Genomic DNA, 9915 nt, shown 5'->3' with positions numbered 1-9915 from the left:
TATATATATATGTATATAACAGGAAAATGGAAAAATGGAAAAACAAATGTAATTTCTACATTAAAAAAGTAAATTCTATATTAGTACTCAATTTAAGCTTGTAGAAATTAAAGTTTGAACTTATAAGTACATTTTACTTGGAATTGTTTATGTTTACAAGGATTCTTTAAGTAAATATCAAAGTTATGATCCCGTTGTTCCATCATGCACTGGGGCATGAATAATTAATATGGTTAAAATGTTCACTGTTTTCAAATTATATTTACATTGTTTTAAGGTTGCTTTTGTTGTTAGGATTAATAACTTGCTGCTTTGTGATATCTGGAGTTAATTTTACTCAAAATGACCCATTCATCAAACACTATCCACTGATTGTTACCGTCACTGTGTATTGTGTACCAAGTCTTGAGGTCTCTGTGTTCATTTGGATGATCACTATATTGAGTAGACATAGTATAACAAGCTGTCTACCTGCTTACTTTCATCAAAATGTAATAACTAGGCCTGTTTCGTTAATTAATCACTATATTTTGTAATTAATTTTATCAAGTTAATAGCAAATAATGACACATCAATGTTTGTAAAGTAAAGTATTGGGAAAAAATAAAGGCTTTGGATGTAATTATATTATTTGTTTTATTTCTTATTGTTAAACAGTAGTCAAATACTATAGCTGTTCAGGTATTGTTCTAGACTGATGTTGTTGGCAATGTGGCCTTTCTAAGATTGTGCAAATAATCTACAGTAGTAGTTTAATGCTGGTTAACTTTCTTGTAATAAAGGTTACATAAATAATAGCCGTAATAACAGATTTGCTCTCGAGGGTGAACTTGACCTTCAGCCTCCACCTCCAGGACAAAGGCCTCATTAAATGTGGATGTATTATATTGGATATTGTGTGGATGTATGTACTATTCACCGTAACCTGTGACATTTAAGTCGGACTTAAAGGACAAGCGGACACTTTAATCAATCCACCAGTCACATTGAAACATATCTTAGTTCAGCAGTCTATAATCTTTCTCTTTAACATATTGCTAAACAATGCTTGTTACAATTACAAACAGTGTTAATAAGGTTCCTGTTTTACCAAGTCCATTTTAATGAATGCATTTAGATCAAGACCTACTGTACATTACCCCTGATTTTTACTGCATAAGCAGACCTGCTGATCTATGGAAGCATTCAAGCAGAAAAGGATTATGTAGGTTTATGTAAATGTAAAAGATAATGTTAACACGCACACACATTGGTTTATTCTGTATAAAACCATAGTGTAATAGTTATCTTTGAATTAATGTCAAACATATAGATTTACCAGTGTAGGCCAATTCCTGAAACAAATGATCGGGTGTGTTTAGTGAATCAATCAGTAGAATAAGACCAGAGTAGCCTGATTGCCGAAACAATGACTCTTGTAAGTTGACTAACATGTGTGTGTGTGTGTGTGTGTGTGTGTGTGTGTGTGTGAATCATAAACGTGCAGCGTGACCCAAGTATCCCAGTTCCTTAAAGAAATGTTTCTTGTGAGTCGGTTCTTTTTAGTGAGTCAAAACCATACAGCACTGCCCATGTGGTGCACTGTGATTCACGAACAAGTGACTCATATAAGTCATTGATTTTTAGTGAATTAAAACAGGTAGCATTGATGACCACAGTAGTCAGATTTCCAAAAAAAAATAATTCGGGCGAGTCAGTTTATTTTTAGTGAATCGAAAACGTACAGCGAGACCAATGTGGTGTTGTCTGAATTGCAAACAAATTACTCTTTTGAGGCATGCCTTTTTAGTGAATTAAAACATGCACCACCAATGTCACCAATGCAGCCTGATTCCCAAAACAAATGACTCTTATGAGTTTGAATCGGAACACTGTCCTGTATAATTTAATGTGGCATTTTAGATCTTTTTATAGCAACGTTAAATTAAATGTCACAAATATTTAAATTGAATCATTACTGTTTTTAATTTAGATGTATACAATATATATTTATTTAGTGTCATTTTTTCTGTTTAATTTTAAGAACAACAACAACCAATTTAAGATTTATGCATTTGGTATTTTAAATAAAATAGTTTGATAGCTTTTAATAGTTATCAATAGTGGCATGTAGTATAAGCTAAATGCATTTCAAAATATTAGCTTGACTATTTAATTACTTTTATGACTAGCTTGTAGCTTAAAAGGCTACAGTTTCATTGGTGTGTTTTGACCAGGCATCTGAGAGCTTGATTTTAAGAGACATTTTGTAACAAATAGCTTTTCAGCAGCTAGTTAACAGGCGTGCTTTTAGCCCTAGCCTGATATGAGATAAATTGGTGTAATAAATTGGTCCCTGAAACTGAGCAGCATTGAGATCATAACCTGCCAAAACCTTGCTGTGGCAGGATTCTGCTCGCACATACAGAAAGATCGAGCTCAGCGATGCTCCCCCAGCACAAGCTTGTTAACAAACTGGTCAGGTACGCAGGAGACTACAGCGCTGATAATTTTACCAATAAATAAGCTTAGTGGATGTTAACGTATGGCAAAACTGCTTCCGTGCAGGAAAATCTGCAATGTGTGCAATGTTGTCAAGTTTTTGGGTCACTACCATTACTGTAGAGCGGGTGTGATTGTTGTGCTACACCGTTCAAGAGCACAGATGGGATTTTACGCTAGAACATGGGGCGGCATGAGATCTTGGTGTATGTGCATGTGGCAGTTTTTTAATTTTTTTTATTTAGTCTCTAGAGGAGACTAAGACCGTGTCTTTTTTTGGATACCCACGGCACTCAACAAATATATAAGCATTCTGTGTGATGACTCACTAGGAAGTATTCTCTACTCCCATGTAGGTTATAAATATGGCGCAGAATTCATGCTGAAATTCCTAGAAACCCTTGAAACAGACCTGAAATGTCAAAAATATTATTTTCCAGTTGGTTGAGTACTAGAAAACATATTGGCATATACTGTATAAAACCATAGTCTAAAATCATAAAATGTCACTTTAATGAATCAAAACATAGCCCAAATCCTGAGACAAATGAGTCTTAGTAGCTGATTCTTTTTATTGAATAAAAATGTGATACAAACACAAATGTATACAATTGTGATGTAGTCTGATTCACAATCAAATAATTTATTTCAGTCAAATGTTTTTAGTGAATGAAAAACATACAGTGTGACGATAGTCTGATTTACAAACAAAGACTCTTATGAGTTTTTATTTTTATTTATTTATTTATTTATTTATTATTTTTATTTATTTATTTTCAAAAACATACAGTGCAACCAGAGTAACCCAAATCATGAAGCAAATTAATTAGATTGTTTTTGGTGAATCAGAAACATAGTGTGATCAGAATAGCTCAATTCCTAAAGAGTCATTTATTTGTATTTTTTTTATGTAACAGAAGCATACATCACAAACAGTGTGATGTAGTCTGATTCACAAACAAATATTTGTATTTGAGTCAGTTAGTGAATCAGTTAGCCCAAATTCTGAAACAAACGACTCTTGTGAGTCATTTTTTATTTTTTTTTATGAATCAAAAACATGCAGCACGACCAACATTGTGTAGGCTGATTCACAAACATATTACTCTCATGAAATGGTTCCTTTAGTGAATCAAAAACACAGAGCACAACCAGTGTATGTAGTCTGATTCACAAGCAAATGACTCTTATGAGGTGGTTCTTTTAGTGAAGCAAAACATGCAGCACGACCAGAGTAGCCTGATTCCCAAATAAATGATTCATATGAGCCAGTTTTTTTTTTTGTAATGAATCAAAAAGTTACCTGTACTAGCCAGATTCCTGATACAAATGACTCTTTAAAAGATAAGTTACCAGTTTGAATCCATTTGAAACACTGCCCTGTTTAATTTACAGCTTTAGCAGAGAAAGAAAACTAAATTCATATTGTAACTGAAATGTTCTCAAATTAACCAGAATTGAAAACAAATTGAGAAATCTGTATTGATAACCAACCCTAAAGATCATCACCAAGGCCACCATCTGTGTTGTGATTTCACATGTTCACTTCATTATTTTATATTGCCTCATAAAGTGTATCCTGCAAAAGGCTGCATTGAAAAACATAGATACAGCACATTTTGTTCAATTTTTATCTATAAAAAGCAGTGTGCTTATAAATAAGTTGTATTTTGTGCATCATTTGTCTGTAAGCTCATGACAAACAAGGCACTTCCTTACTAGCATCTATAGACTTTACTTTGCTTAAGGTTCATTTTTGTATGATAATGTTTCACCTCGCCAATAAAACAAATAGCTTTTTCCCTACAGCATATTGGTGTGATTTCTCTTTGAGAGCATTGTTTTCTCATATTTTCTTTTCGTTGAAGTTATTAAATGACTGATTGGTTTGTGGCAGGTGTGCGGTAACAGTGTTAGCAAGCTTAGCAGCCGTGTTACTTAGATTGCAGTATATATATATACCACAGTGTTTTATTGCTGTTGGATTGGAAGGATGTAGTTTCCCTCAAAGGCATTATTTTAATAACTCATTTTGAAATATGTGTTTCTGTTGAAATATCAGCAAGAAGATGCACTTCATAAGCAAGGTGTGTTTTAAAACTCAAACTTAGAGTCGCCATTTAGGGCTAAACTGCGATTGATCCGGTTTTTCTTTATTTCCAGACAAGTCATGTTCAGAATTCAACCGAATCGAAAATGACAAAAATAAACCGCACTGCAAAAATGGAGACCGGCTTTGATTTGTGTGCACCAGAGAGAAAAGGATTCTCAGTTGTTCACTAAATTATGGGTCTTTTCATTTGAACATTTTTGTTGTGCCGCAGCTGCAAAAAGTCCTCTATTGTATTATCTTTGTGTTTCTTTATTAGCAGCTCTTTTCTTCTGAAAGCTATTTTTCGAGGGTCTTTGATGGCCTGGAATACCTCTGTAATTACTTGAGACTTCACTGGTGGCCCTAATATCATACAGAGAGGAAAGGCCCCAGACGGCATGCAAATGAAGCAAGCGTGTGTGAAGTGTGTTTGAGAAATGAATTAAGGTGCAGAGGGATCTGACGCATGTCATCTTCAGTGGAGAGAAAAAAAAAAACCTTTCTCGATGAATGAACAGAAGGCAGGACGCAAATGAGAACACTTCAAATATGACTTTAAAATCAATAACCAGATGTTGCAGCCATCTCCTTTGCTGTATTATAACACGATGTAGATATTTCTCACTTTATTTATTTTTAATGCAATCTGACATAGACTTTAAAGTGATAGTTCAACCAAACATGAAGAATTATGTTATTTATTCAACTTTATGTTCTTCCAAACTGATACACTGCGTTTTTTTTTTTTTTGTTGTTCACGAAACAAAAACTGATAAATGCTATGCAACACCAAATACTGGCAGAATATAGTGACCATGGTCTGTCAATCTCCAACACCATAAAAGCACCACAGAATGGTATACAACTTGAATTGTTCAGTCTTTTTCTGTCATTAAGCTATCATATTACTTGGAATATAGTGTATATGGAGCATTTTATGATGCTTTTTGGCTTGTTTGGAGCTTTTATGGCAGGAACGTTGTAACATTTACTTTTGTGTTTCAGAGGGAAAAATAAATAAATAAAATAACAGCATGGAAGAAAAAAAAAACAAAAAAAACATGAGGTTTGCTTTACTGCATGAACCATATGTGTAACACCACCATATTTTTTTCAATGAAAGAGGTATGGAAGCAAACACATATCTTCCAGCCTGACTTTCCAGTGACCTCTGTGGAATTAAAGGCTGAAACTTTTTTTTTTTTTTTAACTGGTAGATTTCCAGTACCCTCTAGCACAGTGGCGGACACAGTGGGACATCATTGATAAACTTTATGATTCCCACTAGTAATGTTTTATAATCAGCATACCTATATTGTGCATAAGCTCTCATAAAAGCATTTTAATCATGACAACTCTCAGAAGATTTTAGCATGATGATGGATATGACAATGTTAATGTAGTTGGTCTTGGCAGAATAGATCTGCTACGCTACTGCTGCTGCTGAATTGCTGCTGCTGTTGGTTATTGCTGTAGTTGTAGATTATTGCTGCTGCAAGCAAGTACAGGAACTTGCTACTGGCAATGCATACGGTGATACGGTGCCGTAAGTATTTAAGACATACTGCTGCTGCACAAATAGCATATAAAATAAACCGTAGCAGATCTATACAGGTGGAGCTGGGGAAGGTAGAGGGTTTCAGAGAAACTCTGAAAGCGCGCTGCAGGAATCTCTAGCGAATGCTAGCCAGCCATATAAATGCAAGGTAGTGAGCTCATTGGCTGCATATGCAGCATGAACCAATCAGCTTGTGCCAAGTCGTTTAACTCTCTGAATATCATCAGTTACATTAACAACCCTATCAGCCTGCACCATCTAGAGTTTCATGACTAAACGATATATTTATTCTCTTTTAGCGAATGGTATTGTAATCCTAACCCAATCCTAAATAATCTGCCATGCGATTATACTTTTAATACTAAAATATCCCTCAATATACTTTTTCATTCATTGCACATTAAATATAGAAATGCAGTGTATATAGATGTGTTATATTAATATCATTGCATTTGCACTGAGATTAACACTGCTTTAACTAATGTATAGTCTGTATGATGCTTAGTCACTATAATGTTATTATATAAGGTTATTATATGCAGTATCAGTGTGCATAGACTAGTCTTTTTCTGAATTGAATCTTATGAGTGTTGAGTTCTGTATTATGAGCACCATAGTTCTTCCTCATGTCAAACCCCAGGATAATGTTGCATGCTAAATATAATAGTTTGGTTATTGAAAACTTGTAGAGTACAACATAATAATCATGCGTTTACTTAATCTATTATAGTAGATGAAGCTGCGGATCAGATGAATGTATGCCTCAAAATAGTGTATTTCCCATATTACCCCAGTAATTGCACTAGTAATAATAAAATTGTAAACATTAAACAAGAAGTTATGGATTGGGATCTTAGGGCAATGCCTGATAAAACTGTGCTAAAAAGTGCTTCTATAAATAAAATAAGCTAAATAAATCTAGATATAATTTTATCCTTTACATAATAATAATAATAATAATAATAATAATAATACAAAATATACTTTATAACATATATTTTATTGTATTTATTTTTTATGGTGCTACAATAAATAAAATAAGAAAAATAAACATAGATTATATTCGTATTTATATTATCCTTTATATAATATTATTAATAATAATAATAATAATAATAATAATAATAATAATACAAATTTTAAAACATTCTTTTGAAAATATAAAAATGTCATACAATTAAAAAAAATAAAAAGTATGTATTTAAAATAGTATTTTATAATATGCAACAATATATAAAAATTGTATTAAAAATATGTTTTTCTACTGTAACAATACAAATTGCATTTACTATACTGTTTATATATTAACACTCCACCTGTCAGACTTTGTTCCTTGTTTTGTATATGTCTACCCTTGCTACGTGTGTTTTCCTTGTTTCCTGGATGTGATTAAAACCTGTATGTTTGAATTCCACTCCTCGTTTCCGAGCTCCTCACAGTAGCGCAGCGTGACACCACCCATAGACTTAATTGCACTTACAGCACACCTTATTAATTTTGTAAATTTCAGAAGAAATCAATAATATCTTGTGTATTGATTTTGACATTGGTTATGTTGATGGAGCCTTATAACAAAGAGTACAGTTTTGCTTGTTCTTTTTTTTCATGATGGGAAATAGCTCTCCAATGACTAGAGATTACATTGTTGTATGTCATATATTAAATTCATTAATCAGAATGAACATGATGTCCATGATATTCAGAATTATGATATAATTAAATACAGTTCTCTACAGTGATCATGAGGCCATAGATAATACATGCACATGCTGGCTAAGTGTAATCTTAATTATATTCATGTATTATCTCTGGAATACATGATAACTTTCAACTCTGCCCTGCCTGTCTTGCAGAATGATTCCCTCCACGAGTTACGACTTCCTGGTGCGAGACCTCGTATCTGGGCGGGAGTACTACCTGTGCGTTCTGGCCGTCTATGATGACGGCGTGACCTCGCTGACCACCACACGGCAGGTGGGCTGCGTCACATTCGTCATGGAGACAGAGTACAGCCAGTGCCAGTCACTCCACAGCCATTTCCTGGGCGGCACCATGATCATCATCATCGGAGGAATCATCGTGGCCTCCGTCCTTGTTTTCATCATCATCCTCATGATTCGGTATAAAGTCTACAGCCATAATGGGGCAGATTCCGGAAAGGGAACCGCTATGATAAATATGCGCTCGCAAAGCAATGGGGGGCAAGCGGCAGGGCAGGTCCCACGCTCCAGCTCCAAAATTGTGGAGGGCCAGGAGGCTACGGGAGCGGGTTTAGGAGGGGCCGCCGCTAGTTTAAAAGACTCCACTGCCATGGTGCTGGTCAAAGACTCTGAGACAACTGTGCAGATATCAGAGATGATCTCCGAGGACATAGTCTCCCCCACACAAAAGCACAATCCCAGCACTTGTATTGAGCTCAAGAGACGGCATTCTCTGTCCTCTAAAGAGGGTACAAGCACAGACACACCAGGAGGTATGTACACTGATCATTTTTTTTTGGAAGTTTATGTTTTATAAGAGAATACGATTTCAGTTTTTCCACTTCAAAATTTCACATTTAATTTCATTGTTACTATAATTTCTTTAGAATTGTTTGTGAAATTTAATAGCAGTTTCTGAGTAAAAATAGTTTCTACTCCATTGTTAAAGGAATAGTTCACCCAAAAATAAAATGTGCTGAAAATGTACTCACCCCAGGCCATACAAGATGTAGATGAGTTTGTTTCTTTATCAGGACAGATTTGGAGAGATGTAGCATTACGTCACTTGCTCACCAATGGATCCTCTGCAGTGAATGGGTGCCGCTAGAATGAGAATCCAAAGAGCTGGACTAGAGATCATCAAGACTTTTTTTTTTTTTTACTTTAAACTGTAGCTTCTGGCCAAAATACAAGTTCATAATTCTTAATACAATTTCCTCCGTAAAAAAACTTAATCCCCTGTTGTTCTCTCACAACAAAATCCACCAACATATTTGTTTAGAACAGTTTTGGACTGTTTTCACTTGTAAATGGTGCTTGATCTGTGCATATTTCTGATTCAAATGAGACAACTTTTTCACTTGGGAAAGAAATGTTATGGATTATGGACTTGTAATTTAGCTGGAAGCAACGGTTTGATATTAAAAATGTCTTAATGATGGATTTGTTTCTTATAAACACACAGCTTTTAGATTCACAAATGTTCACTGATAGACCGGAGTCGTGTGGAATTCTTGTGGATTATTGTGACGTTATTATCAGCTGTTTGGACTCTCATTCTGACGGCACCCATTCACTGCAGAGGATTTATTAGTGAGAAAGTGATGTAATGCTACATTTCTCCAATATGTTCTGATGAAGAAACAAACTCATCTAGATCTTGGGTGGCCTGAGGGTGAGTACATTTCAGAAAATGTTCATTTGTGGGTGAACTATAACTAGAAAGTACAAGCATTTGAAATACATGTTACTATCTACACCAATTTATTTGTATTATTATTATTATTATTATTATTATTATTTTTATTTTTTTTTTTAGTGTAAAAGACAGCTAAAAGGTCACAGACTCTGAGACAACTGTGCAGATATCAGAGATGATCTCCGAGGACATAGTCTCCCCCACACAAAAGCACAATCCCAGCACTTGTATTGAGCTCAAGAGACGGCATTCTCTGTCCTCTAAAGAGGGTACAAGCACAGACACACCAGGAGGTATGTACACTGATCATTTTTTTTTGGAAGTTTTAAATAGGTAAAAAAAATGATATATATATATATATATATATATATATATATATATATAT

General features: G+C 34.4%; 1 protein-coding gene across 1 annotated transcript in view; it reads left to right on the top strand.

Moving 5' to 3' along the window:
• The window catches only part of LOC107678250 (leucine-rich repeat and fibronectin type III domain-containing protein 1-like protein), a 148785-nt gene that overhangs the window by 114194 nt on the left and 24676 nt on the right, over nucleotides 1–9915 (top strand). Inside the window, exon 4 of the mRNA XM_016473456.1 lies at nucleotides 7985–8604. Coding sequence (XP_016328942.1) covers nucleotides 7985–8604 — 620 coding nt within the window. The remainder of the gene's footprint in view (nucleotides 1–7984; nucleotides 8605–9915) is intronic.

Source organism: Sinocyclocheilus anshuiensis, unplaced genomic scaffold, assembly GCF_001515605.1.
Source record: "Sinocyclocheilus anshuiensis isolate Anshui unplaced genomic scaffold, SAMN03320099.WGS_v1.1 scaffold1153, whole genome shotgun sequence".
Lineage (NCBI taxonomy): Eukaryota > Metazoa > Chordata > Actinopteri > Cypriniformes > Cyprinidae > Sinocyclocheilus > Sinocyclocheilus anshuiensis.
Note: the sequence above shows the minus strand (reverse complement) of the source record. Positions and strands in the feature narration are given on the sequence as shown.